Below are 19256 nucleotides of genomic sequence, written 5' to 3'. Positions count from 1 at the left end.
CTCAACACATCTGTCAAGGGTACCGGGAAGAAAAAAAAACAAGATACAGAAGTTCTTTAGAGGCTTTAGGGATAAATTATTCCCAATTCAATCGCAAAAGCAGTGCTGATATCTCAAAAAACCCAACCTTCAAACTGGAGGGCAAAAACTGTCACTAAACCTCTATTTCCTTGTTAAAAATGAAAAACTACAGGTGTCTCCTCTCTCACTCTAGCTTTTGACATCTTTCTGTAATAAAGATAAAATAGACCAGAGCATCAGAGGGCCTAAAAGTGGTATATGATATGTTGATCATTCTTGAGATTCCATTGTTTTCTATTTGGATGTGTGCGCTGAGCAGCTGATACACACAGAATTACAGTACTTTGGTCTGAACGTCAATAATATTAATTCATATCACCATTTGGCCTGTCACAACGCTTTTACTGGAGCTAAAAATCATAAACACATTTACACTTTAATCAATATTGTACAAAATATGGGGCAGCAATGAATGTTCCTCTTCTCCTGAGACATGGGTGCCAAACACGTTAATACAACTTGAACATAATTTATGGGTGGAGAGGCGCCACTACAGCACTTGAGCTGTTATACATCCCTCAGCTGATTGAAAACACTGGTGAAAATAACATTTTCTGCAATGCTTTTAATGAGATACTCTGTGCAGAAGCTGATAATGTGTTCCAAGAAGGACATTTAATGGGTACAGTAATAAAGCAGAAGAGGATCCAAAACATTAATTTGATTTTGTGGCTATTCGGTGCAAGCTTCAAGCTTTTCTCAATAAACATAACCATCAAAGAAGGTTTTTGTGAGAGTTTAAACCAACATGCAAATATAGAAAATGCAGAGTTTGATAGGTCCTAAGAAGCCAAGTATTTCCCAGAGATTTGGCTTCTGGGAAATACAGAAGCTCAGTCTCCCCATAAAAGATGGAAATTACAATTAACAGAAAAGACAAATAAATTTTCTTTATAAAGTTATTTTTACAGTTTTGTGGCACAAAGAAGAAACTTTTCTGTGTAGTTTTTACATAGCTTGAATGTCTGTATCTTTGCTAAGGGGATTTGTGGGATTCTCCATACAGAGGCAATTTCTAAAAGTAAATGTTTTTTAATAACCCATATTGCATTCGAGAAAATATTGTTAATACTTTTTAATTCTCAGTGACAGTAAAGGTAGGCTAGACTAGTCCCAGTCTTCTAACAAATCTACCTATGAACTGTAATTGCTGTATTATTTTTTACTAAATTAAAATGATGGAATGGTAACTTCAGACGGAAATTACGAATAAAAAGCACCCTAGTTCAGGTATGTATGTGCTTTATGCTGAAGAACTATCCTAGATCACTACAACCAAGGCATTCACAATAAAAATGGTGAGTAAAATCACAGCCATACTGATTATTATTATACAAACACTTAACATAATTCCTGAAATATCAGCTTCATCAATAATCAATTCCAATGCAGGTTCTGTTCCTTTCTTGTGTAATTTTCAGAAGCTGAAAACTGTTTTCTCTCCTTAAAATCAGTTTGTGAATATTAAACAATAAAATTTATATCCTTTAATAAAAATGTAAACATCAAATGTAACTGATTTTAAGTTGTGTGTCATCCATCAGCTGGAAAATGCCCATAATTCCCCCTCTAAAATCACTGACTGTTTTAGTTACACACCTTTCCAATACTGTAACATCTTAAGCCTGAAACCACACATTAAGATTGAATTAGTGGTTTATCTTCAGAAGCATAGTGCAGCCACAGTGCAGTCAGATTCACTTTGTACCTCAGTTTGTCTTGAGCTCTCAATAAAACCCACCCCCATCTTTCCTTGACTTAATGTCATGTTCAAACCAGGTCAAGTTTAGAAAAAGACATAGTGGGTCATTTTTCTACTGTATGACAGTACCTGTCCAGCAGTTCAACTAAATCATAAGGTATCTGTGACAAAGATTTCTGTGCCAAGCTGGCCTCGTTCCATGTGTGATTGATGTGCCGGTGTCCCTCCAGAGCGCTCATATTGTAGTCTTGATGTGACTGTAAGTAAACTTTTCATTCAGGCCATAAATATTAATATAAATGCATAATAAAACAAGTATTTGGAAATACGAAATATGCAACATTTGCCAGTATTAAGACATTTTTCCCCCCAGTCTGACATTTGAGAGTACAGAGTATTTGCATGTTTTTATTTTTTAATGCCTTGAATGTGAATATGCTTCTAGACTACCAAAAATATCTAAAACTTATTATTTTTTTTCCAGATACTTATGATGTTCAGACGGTCTTTTGCATCTTTTGGACTTGTTTAGGAAGACGCTTTATCTAAATTCTTCATTAGGAGGTGAGAAATCTTGGCAGCACAAAAAAGACTTTGGTTTCACTTCACCCAACCCCACCCACCACTCCAATAAGCCTGCGGCACATTTGACAGCGCTCTGTTTTGAGTGAGTAAAGTTGTGGAAGCGCTGGGATAGTGGCAGCAAAGGGAGCTTGTTAAAAAAATGACAGCTCTGCCTTTCATGAGAAATAAGTGTGCACACAACTTAACGCATGCTGTGCAAGGATCTACAGGCACTGCACAAGTTTTGCGCTAAACATGCTTCCCTGCTGCTGGGATGGTGGAGCGGGACTGAAAGGATGTCCACGAACACAGCACGAGTTCTTTCGTGCCACAGAAAGTTATTTTCTGTAAAAGATGTTTGACAAAATGACCACAGGCACTCGAGTGTACGCTGTGATTTTTATTCCACCGGTCAAAGTTTTGTGTCATTTGTAAATGAGTTGTTTAATATGAAATGTGGCTTACAAAAATGAAAGGGACAGATAAGTAAACAAAAAAACATCAAGTCACAACTGACATCTCATGTTTTATTCGCCGAGGCAAAGTTAAAAGTATTACAGATTAAGTGAGATCTGTGCTCTAGTTCTCTCTGACATACAGCAATTCCTTGATTTCAGTGCAGCCAGGCTTGAACAGAAAGGCATTTGAACCTGAGGACATTGGTTTGACAGCTACTCTCTTGTGAGTTGTCCCACAGTGCTTTACAGTGTACCTGCAGCTACCTCCAGATTGCAGGCATTCGATCTTCAACCCCGAATTTGCCCTTACCATCACATTTCATCCATTTTGAGGCGGGCTGCTGTGAAAGGCAAATGATTACAATCTGCTCCCCTGATTGAACTCGACTAACCTTTCTGTAACAAATGTCTCAAAAATAAGCACCAGTAAATGTCACACTATTCCCTTTTCTTCCACCGGAAGGGCTGAGGGGTCCAAACCACACTGCTTCATCTGGACAGCAATATCAAACAGGTAATCATAGCATTCACACCTGAAAAACACAATGATTTAAGGAAATAATTAACATAAAAAGCAGAATTTGAATGTGTTTGCTTAACTACAGTAAGACAAATACATTGTATATGCTAGATTTGATTTATTAGGGATACACTTGCTGGAAAAAATAAATGCTTACATTGTTTTTGCTTTTTCCCAAGACTCTCCCCAAACATAGACGCCATGCCGGCGAACAAGAACTGCACATGAATCCGGGTATTCGTCCATCGCTCGGGCCATCCTGTCCTTCAAGTCCTTCTCCTCTGGTGTGTTTTCAATAATAGGAACTACCAGCATGTCATCATACCTACAAAAGCCAAGTATCAAAACCAAAAAGGCACGCATTATTGAAACCTTCTGAAGCTGTACATTTTATAGCAAGAATCTCAGTCCCTTGCAAAGCATCATCACACCTTGAAATGTTCCACAACCCAGGCTGTTACAACCACAAACTTCAATACACTTATAACAATCTGAAAAGAGCAAAGTGTGTTGCTATTTAGCCTCTTTGAATCTGATATTCCTGATTAAAATCAAGTCTATATTTCTTCAGGAACCACCTCATTTCTAAATAGAGAGGCAACTGCATATAGTTTAATTTCTATACACATAAAGCTGTTCTGGAAAAGCCTCAGAGGTTTGTTAGAAAAAAAGGATGAATGAACAATGAATCATGAAGACCAGGAAGCACACCAGAGAGGAATGAGAAAAAGTCCTGGGTATATCAGCAGGGTCAAGTCATAAAACATTCTCCCAAACTGTGCTAATTAGAATACAAACCTAGAAAAAAACCTGTGAAAGAGAAATGTAGTTGCACAAAGTTTTGACTCATGGGAGCTGGATATAAATGCCCGATACACTTTTCAGAATCTTTATAAAAATTTCAAAAACTGTGCATTGTCTCATAGCATAACAATTGTTATTACTTTGTTTGGAAAAGCACATAAAGTACATGAAACTTTTTGGTTTGTGACATGACAAGATGTAAGAAAGTTAAAGGGCATGCACTTTTTTACAATTCACTGTTAACTGTGAATGTTATGTGAATGAAATGTTATGTTAACTACCATAACATTTCTTTGATACAAGAAACATATAATTCTGGCTTTGCTCTTAAACAGTCATTAGAAATATACATCTCTCTTTTCCTGTGTTGTCTGCTGCATTTTTTGTTCCAGGCAATAAGTGAAGCTAAACAATCATTTTCATTATGTTAAAGACAAAACAAATTGGGTAGTTGAGTAGTTCATTTTGGTTAAAATCTTCGTAATGGTAACACTAACTGTGGGAAACCACAATATGGACATTACAGAAGCAGTGCAGACAAGTCTTAAATGTTGACAAATCCAATCAACCATCAGATGAGTGTGCGTCAGGTTCACTGGGAAAAATATGGCAAGACCGGGCCCATATAGGCACACTGTCAGAAAAAATTCTGGCAAACACTTATTATGGGGAAATAGTATGTGCATGCAGTGAATCAGATGTACAGTGATTTATGCTTTTCCCAGCAGTGGTGAAAGACAAAAAGCCAAGTCCATTGATTTCAAAAGAAAATAAAAAAAAAAAGCTAAATAAACACAGGATGGTGAAAGTTTCCACCATAAAATTTCACAGCAGATGTGTTGCTTCTTCAGAGCAACACATTGATAAATTAACTTTGGAGGGCACGTTTTCATTTAAATTACAAATATTTGCCGATGAGCCGAATCTTTTACCAGGAGATTAAACCTTCCTCCTGACTTCACCAATGCTTGCTGCTTGATTACATACCGATAGTTTGTGCCTGAGGTGCCCTTACGAATCCCCTTTATCATCTCTTGGTGTGTTATCCTGAATTCTTTGCCAGGATACAGCAGCGTTGTCATGACAGCAGCCTTGGAGTGGGTGTGTATAACTGCCTGTGCCCCTGAGTTTTAGCAAAGGGAAAAACAATTTCAGGTTTTTAAGTGTTGTACTCTGGTATATTCTCTCTTAAATGTTATTTATGGTCCAACTTAAGGAATAAAATATAGCACATGGTGAAATATGAAAGAAAAAGCTAAGTTGTGTGTGTTGATAGATTCTAATTGTAATGACTGACCGTCAATTTGAAGTGAGAGATTTTTTGAAATACTGAGCATTGCTGACTTTATCTTTATTAGTGGACATTCTTTAATGTTTTTAATGCTTTTTTATGAAAACTGTGACATTTCTTAAAATCACAACTTCCACATGTAAGATATGTGAGATTAACCTATGGTCTTATTAAACATTTCCTGGAGATTTTTGCTAGCTATCATGTGATTATCATACAGGTTAGCCGTGGGCAAGACAACTGCTTCTAAATCGTCTGTTTTTCCCCAAACGTTCTGAACCCAAGCAAAGACACAGCTGGGAGAGGGAAAGGATAAGTGATACAGGCAAATGGTAGGGAAACTTAAGCAACATGTCTTCAAGCATGAACATTGTTGCTACAAGTTCAGTCTAAAATGAACCAGCAAAAAACAGGATCCAAAACCAGTCTGACTCAAACTCCCTTCAGCACATTTTATTTATCTGATCACTAACATTAAGCCTACATAGTTGTATAATAAACAGGCAACTTGTAGCAGCTTCCATTTACCTCATCTGATGTGATTTTATTTTCAGTGGATATTGGACATGATTTAATATGAGATCCTCATTGCACTATAACCTTGGTTAGACTAAACACTGTTTTGCGATGTCACAGCATTTGTACAAAACTTTAAAATAAAAATGTATAGCATAGGCCTGTCACGAAATTTGGCTGAGTAATTAATTAATCTTTTTGTTAAATCTGTTATCGCTTAAAATAAGCTCACAATCACTATTGCGTCTACGTCATGAGCTGTGTTTGTTCACTGTAAATTCACGTGTGATATAGTGGGTTTGACGGGATTTTCTGTCTGAAATCTGAATGTCGGTGAGAGAAATCGGTTCTTGTGTGGTGTGTTGCTCTTGCGGTGTGGTTGGACACCACACGGCACGCTCGAACCCCTTACACCTACAATTTTTATTTTATGTGGTTAATATGTGGTCTCTCAGGTTTTGAAAATAGGCCGACGTTCGGCCCATTCTAAAATTGTGTAGTGTGAACTGGGCATTACACTAAGCAAATGAGGAAGGGAGGGGTCAGTGGAGAGCACCGGAGTTTAGCCTTTTTTCATCCAGTGTCATCAATAGAACGAGAAAAAGGCCAGAAGAAACGATAAAGGCGATAAATTAAAATGAGGCTGATAACTTTCATTTATTGTGCGATTAATTGATGTATTGTTTATCACGACAGGCCTAGCATAGCATGATCTGAAAATGACAATATTATTCCTACCAATGAAAAAATATAAATTTATCTGACATGTATTTTGAGCTACAAACATTCCAAAAATTAGAACAGCTTCACAAATAATTTTGTGTCTCTTTGTAGAATAACAGCAGAAGCATAATAGGCTGACATTACATGGTTAATTTGCCAAGCTATCTGCTCAGGTAGCCAGCATGCAGTTGTTTTTTTAACAGATATGCTGCTCATGGCTTACCACTGTAGTTTTAAAAACAGTGATATGTGAGGTCTTTTAATCTTCTTACCATCTGAAACATTTTTCAAGGCCTGACTTTGTTTTTTTTGTTACAAAGAAAAAGCGTAGTACCCTTCATTTTGCCAGTTGACAGGCAGTGCTGCATTACTCTATGCTCCATGCAACCAGAGAAAACTGATCACTACGGAAATTTCTCTGACATCTCATTAAAAGAACTTTAATCTGTAAGAAAAGCAGGAAAGAAAGTTATTCGGTTGAAACTAACACTTTAAAGCTTTTATATACTTCAATAACTGCAACTGGCTCTTGTCCATTTCATAAATAATATAACAGTGAGGGACAACTCATTGCAACGCACAGCTCTCATTCAAAATAACTCACTTTAGGCACAAAATATTATATCAATACAACTTTCACTTACCATATTTTCATTTACAAATGAAGCCCTCAATGTGTTTGCTATAGACCCTAACCTTTAGGGTTAAATCTGTAACAAGCTTTAAAGAAAATTCATACAATTTTAATCTCCAGTTTCCTTCTCTTCTTAAAGTATGCTCTCTTTTGGTAAGAAAAAAAAGAGAATAAGATGACCGCTGACAAACTCAAATTGCAGTTCAGACACAGACTGGTCCATTCCTCACACCCTATAATTTAAATTCTCCTCCAGTCTTTTGCTGAAGTTTAAAGTTTATGGAACTTTAAAATGAATGATTGCACTCACAAAGTGGATGACTTGTAACGTTCATATTAAAAGGTACAAATGGGTAGAAACAGGTTAGCATTAGTTGGACGCCATGTTTGAGGAGTGACTAACCTCTCATGGTGTAGGCGTTCATAAAAAGTGGAGTACACTGGCTTTTCTTTAACTTCTTCCAAGCAGGAGGACAACTGATGTCTCTCTCTTCTACGTCACACACAAACATATCCTCTGGCTGAATACAACCAGAGATAAAGCATGAGAAACAGGCACAGAACTACTGAGAAATGTGAGTCATCTTTATTATGAACAGGTTGAAAACTGCTCACCTGTATTCTCTCCTTCTGAACGCCTGATGGTGCAATGTAGATCTGATCACTGTGATTTATAGAGAAGTGGTTAAACATTATTGTCAGGTGAAGAAAGAAAAAGCTGCAACATTGCCAAGAGCATGAAGATTTCTTTGAACTAAGCTTGTGTTTCCCCTGCCTTGTAAAAAAATGCCATCATAAAACGTGGAAAAAAAATAAATCTCCCATTACAAACCCCACATCCTAAATTATGTTAACTCTCGCTTCTCTGTTACATTCGATTTGAATTTCTGTCAACAACTGACATAGAAGATAAATATGATTACTATGCATGTCAACAGATCTTATTCTCCCACTACTGCATTGAATTTGCTGCGAAAATTACGCAGGCTCGGTGGCAGCACCTAATAGAAGAGAGTCTGCAATGAAATGTAAATAAATGCAGAACTGCAGCATTAAATCAAAGGTGCTAGATGATCTTCTCTAAATCTCTGAAATAATCTTGTAGAATGTTAAGTTTCCAAATAGAATGCAAAGGATGAAGCTATTATAGTGAAATCTATCGAGCAAACGTGTCCAGATAAAGATCCATTTTATTGATTTTGATAGGATGGTTTGACAAGGCTGCCTTAGTTTGTGACTCATTTCTGAGTCAAACCAAAACTGCAGCTGGGGGATCGAGACTTAAAATTCAAGCCTGCACTCACAATACAAAAGAAAAAGCATTTTTTTAATATCATCCTATAACATTAGGATAATATGCACTCAATTGCTTGATCAATTTAACCTCTGCTTGTGAAAATCTTGTTTGAAACCAATTGTTTATCATCTGAAAACACAATGAGGAGATAATAAATGTTGGGCCCAGACTCATTCTTTAAAGGCAGAGTTATTTCAAATTTAATTTATTTTATTTTTTTGAAGAGGATGAAAAAACATCCTCTGCACATGGTCTATGCTGCAGAGGGACTAGGAATTTTATATGGGAATCTCAGGCATAGTCATTAAACAAGATGAAAGGGAAATTCTTCTTTGACTCATTTTAGCGTTTCAGTGTTTTTCTGTCTGACTGAAATACCAATGCACATAGAGCGGCAGTCAGCGAGTCTTATTTAGCTTATTGGAGGTTTCATCATGATCCCTTGTTGACTTCAATAAATGTCTGCAATTGTACATTTCAAACAGAGATTTGCTAATGGGCGGTACTTTCTTTGTAGCAGCCAAAACCACAGATTTCATTCAAGTAAGTAATAACCTGTCAATGCCTTCAATTTCAATTCCAGTTTGTTGTGACAGATTTGTTGCTTTTACCTTCAATTTGCAAACGCTGCCTTGGTACAGCTGACCTCCTACTGAACTTTATACAGCTAATTCATAAATAGAACTTGATATTTGGCACTGTTGGATATTTGCAACAAGTTATATGACATCAGAACAAAAAATATATCCATATACGAACCCTCGTCTCAAACTGATCCCACCACCAGTCCCTGTCACCCATCCAAGCTGGTAGAAGAGCCGGCATAACTCGGGAATGAGAACACGGGGATGTGCCTTCTCCTGCAACACACACACAACCGCTCACTAAGGAATACGGGAATTATGGCTGAACAATGTCATTTCATGTCATTTCAGAGGTGCCATAACAGCAGAAATGGCAGCAATAACATCTAACATATTTTTGTAAGTTGTTTTTATAGACAAATAACACATTTCAAAGAGATAGTATTTATTTTCCAGGCACAGCGTGCCATTTAATAGCACAATCCAGCAACTAATACATTTAATTTAGAGAGTAAATCAACATATTGTTTTTTTCAGTTTCACTTTATTTATTTTAAATTGACTGTTATACTCCTAATTCCACTGACTGAACAAAGTAAAGTTCTGTTTTTACATGTTGGACCAAGCTTTTGAAGTAATTAGTGTATTTAAGTCGATTCAGCACCAATTTTCTGAATCTGATCAGTATTGGTCGATACTAAACCTCAGATATCTGCATTGGTATCAGAAGTGAAAAAAATGGAACAGGTCATCCTTACTTCTATTGTTATAAAAATGCTATAATCAAACATGACTTAAAAGAAACTGGACTTTGCAATTTAACACCTTGAAATTGGATCTCTGTTGCTTTAAGAAACTCCTGCTCTTTCAGAGACTCCGCCTTCAGCATGTCATCACAACAATATTTCTCCATTAAATCTTTAATATTGTTCTTGGGAGCGTTGTGCCGAGAAGTAGCTTATATGATGAGCTCGGCATATGTGCAGCTCCACCAGGTGTTTGCTGATTGCTGATGCCACTAGTCTGAAGGAGTAGAGTGGGGACGTGGCAGGGGAGGTGTGGTCTGTGAGGCAGAAAATTGGTTCGGAGACTGAAGTTCTGAGGAGGAAATGTGTGGAAAAGGGGGTTATGGCTGCCATGGCCATAGGTGATTAAAGGATTTCTCAAACATACATAATACCCCAACTTTACATATGATTTGATCAGTGCATATGTAATAAAGAACTCCTGAACTCTGTGCTCATAATTTATGAAAACTATATTCCAGACTAACTATGTAGAAAATGCTTCACTTTGTCTAAAAAGACAGAATAAAACATAATCTACCTTCAAGAGACACTTTCTTGGTGCACCTTTTCATTTGCTTTACAAGAAACTCAATGAATTTAGGCATTTAGACACAGCAGGGACAACTTGCTGAAGTCCAACTTGAGTACAAAAAAGAGAAATAAAGGAGATTTAAAGGACTTTGAATAGCGTTTTAAAGGCCTAACAGTCTGCTCTGAGTGTTTCAAAGACTGCTGATCTGCTAGGATTTTCAGGAACATCCATCAGTGGGGTTTACGAGAGCGATCAGAAATAGAAAAAATATCCAGTGAGTAGCAGTTGTGTGAACAAAAATACCCTATTGATGTCAGAGGAGAATTAGCAGACTGGTGTGATGAGACAGATAGGCAGCTGACCAAAACTGGACAATAACAGATTGGAAATACATCAACTTCGTTGAGTCTGGATTTCAGTTGTACCATTCAGACAGGAAGGTCAGAATCTGGCATAAACAACGTGAAAACAAGAATTTAATATGCTCTAAATCAATTCAGGCTGCTGGGTGTGTAAAAATGTGGAGAACATTTTCTTGATCCACTCAGGGGTTTATTACTAATTGATAATCAATTAAACATGACAGCGTACCTAAAGATTGGTGTTGAACATTTCTACTCTTTCATCTTCTAATTTATGGGATTAAACTCTTCACCAGGGGGGCCCAAAGTGCAGCCCCTAAATGATACAAATTGGTCCCATCAGTGAAGGTAGTTGATAAAGACACAGATTTTTTTTTTTGTTTTTAATTAGGGCAAAACTATGGCTCACATCTAAAAAATCTTCTTGCAAAAATGTTAGCACAAAATATTAATCTTTTCATAATCTAGATTTCTGCTTTCCCTTTCCATAGTAAATAATACCACATCTTTCCACTGACTAGTACATTAAAGCAGATCTTGGCACACCCAAATCTGCGTTTATTTAAATTAATAAAATTTGGCTAAATACAGTAACTGTTTTCAAATAAAGAATCAACTAAATCATGTCTTTATTGCTGAAAATAGACAATCCTTTTGAGTTTTCTTCTATCAAGTCCAAATTAAATTAGTAAATTGGTTCACTTTCTCTTAATAAGGAAAACATGCCAAATGTTCTAGAAGTTTTGGACTACAACCATTTACACATTTATTTCCAAAAAAATAAAAATCAGACCATTTTATTTCAGTTGTACCTCAAGAGTAAAGCAGACACCTTTTATGACAAAAGTCCAGATTCTGGACAAAAAGAGCAGTTAGCTTGAGAGAGAGATAAAGAAATCCATTTTAGTCAAAAGACAAAATTTAACACTGAACTGAGGAGGAGGGTTGCAGTTTCAGCTTTCAAGAATCTGCAACCCTGTTTTGAAACTCATTCCATAGAAATTACATAAGCAATCCCATCTTGATTCAAGTGACCAAGCACACAACCCACTCCAAACAAAAGACCCAAACGAGCCAGGTGAGGAATGAGCGGGCTGTTGATTAAGGCGAATGCTTCAAGGAAGATGGGCCTCCATGTGCTTACAAAACAGCAAGTTGCTCAACTTCAAGCCTCCAAAATTGACAAAGAATCACAGACGAGTGTTGAAACGTTTTCAGGAAACCCACACAAAAGTCTGGATGCATTCAATTTAAACCTGTTGTAGGAAAAGATTCCATGTTTAAATTATTGTTCAGAACGGAAAGAAAAAAATATCTCAATAAAGCTTTTTGTGATTTCAGTTTTTAAAATAGGTTTTTTTTATTTATTTATTTTTGCCCTTTGAGAACTCTTGGTCCATGTTACAAAAGGTTTGAACATCCCTGCTCTAGTCCTGAGGGGCCATTAGCTGTGTTTCCATTGACCAGATAATTGCGTAATTTGACAAACCGAAAATAAATTTGCTTAAAATACATGGCCATTTCAAACTCTTGTTTTTTTATACAAAGTTTTGGCACTAGGATGAGATGTGTTGAAGCAGACAGACATCTAAAAGTTGCACAACTCTGGCCCTTGAGGACTGGAATTACATTTGGAATTTCTGTTCTAAAACTTCCAGCAGGATAAAACACCATGGAACAAAGTTAAAATAAACTCAAACCACTTTTTGGGACATACGGATGACTCCTCCAGTGGTATCCACATAAACAAGCCAAGATCTCATTACAACAAAGTGCCTTTGGGATGTGGTGCAGCTGAAAAATCTGCAGAAACTCTGTGATGTTGTCAAGTTAATATAGAAAAAAATCTCTGACAAATGTGTCCAACACTCAACTAAATCTATACCAAAAAATGTTAATAGAGTTTTAAAGGCAAAAGAGAGCCCAACTATGCATTGATGTAGTAAAACAATAAAAAATTGGTAACCTGACTGGATTTGCAAAAAGTAGCTAAAAGTAAAACTTTAATCAAATTTGAAGACTGAAATCACAAGAATCTCAATTTGGGTATTTGTTAAGATAATAAAACAACAAAAAAACACACTAATCAGGATGATTAAACTGACTGAAAAATTACTAATATCTTCTTACTATAATCTACATTCACAACATAAAATGTACATCAGAAACTAGCGCAGCTGTCTCATTTCTTAATTAGCAGTTGATGTAGCAGCAAAACACTTGTAAGTACATCTCTCGACATTTGTGTGTTTGTTCCTATAACAAGTTAACAAATTGACTACACTAAAAAATTACAGACTCATGAGACGGTTAGTGCAGCCAAGGTCAGTAAACCGGTTATTAGCAGGAAATGATTTTTTTTCCCCCCTTCTCACTACTCTTTGGCATGCACAATTTTAGTGTTGCAGTTTATGCTGAGATTTTGGCTGAGATGTGATTTTTCCTTCTTTTCTTTTTTTAGGTAAGGTTCTTTAGAAGCTCTTACGTAATTTTGGCACCGTACTTTGAGGCGTTAACATGCTGGCATGCAGCTCTTCTGCCAAGCTTCTGCAGACTGGAAGTCATCTTGTCAGACAGAATTTTGGCATTTTCTCATGCAAACATGCGAACTGTGGTCGGCTTGGCTAGAATTACTTAACTCCTTCATAGACCCCTAATAATAATATACTAAGACTGGTCACATCTGACCAGAAAATGTGTTGCGAAACTCAAATAGACATATTTGTCTGCTTTGGAATCATGTCTACAGAGGTTGATGGTATATCCCTGACACTGAATTAGGTGTCAAGTAAACTTGGATTTCCACTCATAATCCTTGTGCCAATCCTGGAACACTTGTATGTTTGCTAGTGTCTAGCTTATTAGAACATAAAGCTTGTTTCTAACAGCCTGATTTATTTTGCAGCTTTGAATGGACTATGTTACAGCATTCTATCATCTTCTGGTATCCTTTAGTTTTTCCAATCACTGTGATCACACTTAGTATTTCATCTTTTACTTTCCGCATGCAGGCAACACACTCATAGTAGCAAGGATTTGTTGTTTAAAATGTACTCTACATCTCCAAGCTGTTATTTAAAAATCACATTTGTTCTCAACTCTGCATTAATATTATTACCTTTTTTATTCTCATATTTCCTCTTTTTCCTTTTTGTTTTATTTTGTTAGCTAGCTTAAAAAAGAAAATGCTCTATTTGCTGTTTATATATATTCAGCTATATAAAAAAAGCTGAGACAGCATTCACCTTTTATTTGCTAAAAAGTAGACAAAGGATAAAAAATAAACTTTTGTTCTTTACTCCACTCTCTAGTTTCTCTTTTTATAAGCTTCAAAGCCTATTGTGCTTATGAGTAATATTATACTTGCTTGTTTCTCTGCGGCATCTTGACACACATCTGAAGAGCCGTTGCTAGGCCCACACAAGGCCGACATCTCCTGTGAGAAAATAAAAAAACCATTAAATGCATTAGATGACAATTCAGTACCTCATTAGAAAACGTCTGTGCAATTTTTATGTCAAATAAAACAGGATTAGCACTCTTGAGTAACAAGGAAATATTCTTCTATTATACTTAGCATCTTGATGTCAACTAATTACCCAGTGGAAACATTCTGTGGAAATAACAAGGAAGAGCTGGGAGGTGGAGATCTGAATTCCTTATAACTTCCATTGTTTTCCACTACAAGACAGAAACTGTAGTTTCGTATTAAACTGACAGACAATTGTGCACCACTGGCAAATGCCCACTGTTATTTTAAATCAGTCTCAACAGTGAAAACTTGTACTCTTTTTTTTTTTTTCTAGAGAAAATATCTCGTATTTGATTACTATGGAGGTCTGTTTCTGCCACCTCTGGTAAAAATAAATAAATAAATAATCATCTCGAAATAATGAGATAGTATCTCAAAATTTCAAGATACTATCAAGATCCAGGATAAAGCATCCCCTCTCGATCCGCGTTTCCCCATCAGATATGGTTCCTGCTGCGTCTCTGGACCCCCCAGTTCTGTGGGTGGTAACAGGTGGTTTGATTCTTGCACACACTTTCGACTTCATTATTTAAAAAAAAAAAAAAAAAGCTTTATTTCTTGTTAAAATATCGACAAAATAATTACTACAAATCTCTCACAACTTAGTTGAAAAAGAAAGTTAACTTAATCTGACGTTTCAAGTTCAAAAAGTGGTCAAAAAGATAATTTTACAAAAACCTCCCGTCATCACACCGGACATTTGCCCAAAACAATAAACCTCCATCAAGCACCCGGTGTGTTCTTAATTACTCAAATAAATGGAAGGGTCTAGCAGTTACCAAAGTAATCTAAACAATTCCAAACATATAAACTAATTACAAATTTTGGTTCTAAACTAACTTACGGTACATATATTCTAACTGTCCACAGAAGAAATGTGTGTGTGCTCGAGTGCGCGCAATAGTATATCGAAATTTCGAGATAATTTTTTTTTTTTTTTTTTTTTTAACCAGAGTGGCGGAAACAGTCTTCCATACATTACAAACTTTTCAACTAATAATGTGAAAGGAAACAAAAGTTAAACATATAGCATCTAATGATTTCATATGTACAACAATTTATAACCTAAAAGAAAACAAAAAATAATTAATGTTAGTTCAGCCACTACAATCTATCGTGTGGGTCAGGGCCAGTCAAAGTTCAATCAATTGTAAATGGCAGGTAGTTTAAAGGGAGATTAAAAATATATAACTTCTTTGCTCTGACTTGTATGAAGTTATTTACTTTTTATTACAAATCTGGATTGGAATAATATATTTCTAAAACACTAAAGGATCCAAAACAGTGACCATGTATGCTTTGTTGTAAGTAGTTGTCTCTATCATTGTGACTTGAGAAAAATGCAATCCAACATTCTTCTTGCATCAGAAATGTGTAACTAATGGGAGTTTCGGTCCAACTTGGATCTCTGTCAAAAGCAGGTGGAGCCCTTCAGCTCTAATAAAAAGCCAGTTTTCACTTGCTGAGAATCTATTACTTATATAGTTTTACAACTGAATTGTTTCCAACGAAAGATTTCTGACTCTACGTGTCAGAACATACACTCTTTGATAAGCCATGCCAACATTAAACATAGTATGCAAATCTTTATAGAGGGTGAAATATGACCATGAGGTGAAACTTTAATAAGGAGATCCTAGTTTAAGGACTACCAACTGACACATACCTGAAGAGAACATGGAGCTTAATATAAATGACTGGCATAACTGAATTCGGTCCATAAAACAAATTAACTTGCAGCAAATAAAATGTAATTGCATCTGATTAATCCTACCTGCTCAGGAAGAGGGCGGCATGATATTAGGAAAACAAAAGCAAATATTGCTGAATATTAAACAATTATCCCACATTTCTCTCACTCTTCTCATTTCCAGCGACACACACAATGCCACAGAAATACCAAAGAGTTCTGATCTTGGCAACTAGGATTCATATCTACTGTGGGGATATGAGACTATACAAATGGCCAAATATACTAATGAAAAACACAGATTTATTTAATACATGGCGCCTGAAATATTAGTCTGCCAAATATTGCATCCAAGCTACCCTTTGTTACAGTAATATTGTGGACACAGGCGTTGCGATAATGACTGCTAATTCACTTTAGTGTGCAAATCCACTGTAGGATAAACGCCACATGGTATTTATGGTAAACACAAAATAACTTAAGAGGACTTTGATTATTGCTGTAAAAAACTTTAGACACTAATTATCAAGTTTTGTTGATATTACTGTCCTAGATGTCCAAACATAATATGGAAATTAGTGTCCAAAATGGTTAAACTCATTAGAAGTATTTTTTAAATTGTGATGATGAAAAATAAAAGGAGAAAGAAGGAAAATGTAAGTTAGAAACATTCAACACTGCTCTGGAATAGTGCTCCATAAATCTGATAATAGCCTATGCAGATATATTTGGATGGTTTATTTTACTGGATTTCCTAATTAAGAAAGCTCTTGTGAATTCAATTTAAGCTGAACAACTAGAATAAATTAAATGCTAATGTAGCCATGGCAAAATGATAACTGCAACATCTGGTGTTGGCTGAAATAAACGTTCCATTTTAGATTCATAATATAGAAGCAATCGTGTATATTATTCTAAACTTATGTTTACTCCAATTTGTTACTATAAAGGGAATCTTGCAATGACTGTGTGCGGATAAAGGGCCAGCTTTTCTTGGTCTTTATTGTTAGGTTTGCATTTTAATATTTTTTTTCTTTTTGGTAGTTTTTATATACTCTCTTTTGGTAGTTATTTTATCTGTCCTCATTCCTGGATCATTCTAAATTCAGCCCTCATATAATTACAAGGTTTCCCTAAAAAGTCAATTAGACAGCTGCAGCTAATCCAAAATGCTGCAGCTGCTGTTCTCACTAAAACTGCGAAAATAGAGCACATCACCCCAGTTCTGGTGCTTAGATTGTCTCTCTGTAGCTAATCAATGAAAGGCTTAGCACCACAATACATTAAAGATCTGTTGTCGTATCAACTTTCCAAACCACTCTGGTTCGGATTCTGGGGATGCAGAGCAGACTTGAACCAGAAAACCTAACATGGAGAAGCAGCATTTAGTTTTTTTGCTCCTCCAATCTGGAACAAATTTCACAAACCTGTTTAAACAGTGAATTTCCACAAAGCAAAACTGCTTGGGGTTGCCTTTAATATCATTGATTACTTACACTTATTTAGCAACCCAGAACAGGGATTAGTACTTGGGAACCAGAAAAACTACCTTAACAACTACTTTTAGACTCCTATTTTTCCAAACCAGAACAATTAGAACAGGAATTAGACCAGAGGATACTTACTTATACTTATCTAGCAACCCTGAATAGGAGTATCTAGTTTACTTACTTTGGATTAGCTTTTTCTTCTTTTGCGCTTTCTTTTGGTTTTTTATTTTATTTGTGTTTCCTTTTAATTAAAGCACTTTGTATTGCCTTGTTGCTGAAAATGTGCTATATAAATAAAATTACCTTTACCTTTAATATGTGTTCCAACTGATCATTGTTTTGCCACTGCAATGTAATATGTTTTGTTTGTTTTTGTCTTATTTTACTTAATAAACGACGTAAGCATTACAGATTGAGCAAATATCTCAATCTGCCTGAAATTGAGATACTGAAAACTTCAATAGGTAAAATAATCTTTACCTATTGCTTTATATGCGCTGTTAACCCACTTTGAATTTGCTTGTTTTAACTGTAATGTCCTATACAAATAAACTTGCCTTTCCTCAAATCCATTAAACTATGGTCACTTAACTTTTAGCACACGAAAGCAGACAATTAAACTACAATGGCTGCATTTTTACAAAATATATCACCGGCTAAATTAGAGCAGCTGCAAATGGTGCATAATCATAGTGCTTTAGGTGGCTAGGCTAAGGAGCGAAAACAAAGCATACTTTTTCCATTTTTATTGAATAAGAATTACGCTTTCCCTCGAATTACGCTTTTAACTAATTTACGTACAAGAGCCCTGTAATATACCAGCTGGTCCCCACTTTAAAGCAGACTTTTTTGTCCTTCCACTAAGTTTGATGCTATATAGCGGCTAACAGCCGAGGCTAACATCCTGGTATTATACGTTCGGTTTGCGAAACTTCATTATGACGCAGTTCACCACAGCTGTTTAGATTGTGGTAAAAAAATACTTTAAAAATACATAAACGGGACAGATACTTACCGCAATTTGGTTTTTAAATCTACGATTAAATTTACGAAGTTACAAACTGATTATACTGACGTCATTCACGTGCGACATCCAAACATGTCGATGACGCGTGTGGTCTTCTTGCGCAACAGATTGCTTACAGGGGACGAGGTGGGATGGTCAATCAGTACAACTGAGGCAATCTAGCGCTCTCTTCCAACACATTCTCCCTTTTTTACGGTGTTCCATTCCGTAGACCTGAATCTGTAACAAGGGGTGTGTTTTAGAAAACCAAAACCTGCTCCTGGGGGATACAACAACGAGCCTATTGCCTGATGTGAAATAAGAGATTTGACCCAGCTTCAGCTTCCATAGGACATCGCTACATCACTCCAGCCTGGTATTGTGATGCCGTATGTGTTCAGGAACAGGACTGTTTTACAAGACTTTCAGATTGTGTTTCTTTAAGAGAGACTTGAAAGTATTTGATCTGAAATGTTCACCTTTGGCTCTACTGGATTTTGTGTAGGAGTATCAAAAGGAGATGGATATGCACTTCAAAACATGCAATTTTCTTAGTTGTAGTTGTAAAAAAACAACAACCACTTCATAAACATACACTACTTTGTGTTGGTTCATCACATAAAGTGAAAAAAAATAAAATAATAAAAACACTGCAATGCTTGTGATTGTAACATGACAAATG

The 19256-nt window shown here is 36.1% G+C and overlaps 1 protein-coding gene across 1 annotated transcript; it reads right to left on the bottom strand.

The window, feature by feature from the left end:
* Positions 1-2732: 2732 nt before the first annotated feature.
* Positions 2733-18697, bottom strand: apip (APAF1 interacting protein). Its single transcript, XM_014472677.2, has 9 exons — positions 18584-18697; positions 14224-14292; positions 9350-9450; positions 7909-7957; positions 7697-7814; positions 5117-5252; positions 3483-3650; positions 3230-3338; positions 2733-3146 (listed from the first exon to the last, which is right to left on the bottom strand). The coding sequence occupies exons 2-8, from the start codon at positions 14287-14289 to the stop codon at positions 3239-3241; spliced, it is 738 nt and encodes a 245-aa protein (XP_014328163.1). The 5' UTR covers positions 14290-14292; positions 18584-18697; the 3' UTR covers positions 2733-3146; positions 3230-3238.
* Positions 18698-19256: the final 559 nt, after the last annotated feature.

This window comes from Xiphophorus maculatus, chromosome 4 (genome assembly GCF_002775205.1).
Source record: "Xiphophorus maculatus strain JP 163 A chromosome 4, X_maculatus-5.0-male, whole genome shotgun sequence".
In the NCBI taxonomy this organism is placed as follows: domain Eukaryota; kingdom Metazoa; phylum Chordata; class Actinopteri; order Cyprinodontiformes; family Poeciliidae; genus Xiphophorus; species Xiphophorus maculatus.
The sequence above is the reverse complement of the archived record's forward strand: the minus strand, read 5'-3'. Positions and strand labels throughout refer to the sequence as shown.

Bases quoted from the DNA above. Each gene is read 5' to 3' on its own strand.
- apip (XM_014472677.2), bottom strand. From the start codon at position 14,289: ATGTCGGCCTTGTGTGGGCCTAGCAACGGCTCTTCAGATGTGTGTCAA. The intron at 9,451-14,223 runs GCAAGTATAATA...TGTGTGTTGCAG, and splicing joins AAGATGCCGCAGAGAAACAA to GAGAAGGCACATCCCCGTGT. The intron at 7,815-7,908 runs GTGAGCAGTTTT...GGTTGTATTCAG, and splicing joins TTCAGAAGGAGAGAATACAG to CCAGAGGATATGTTTGTGTG.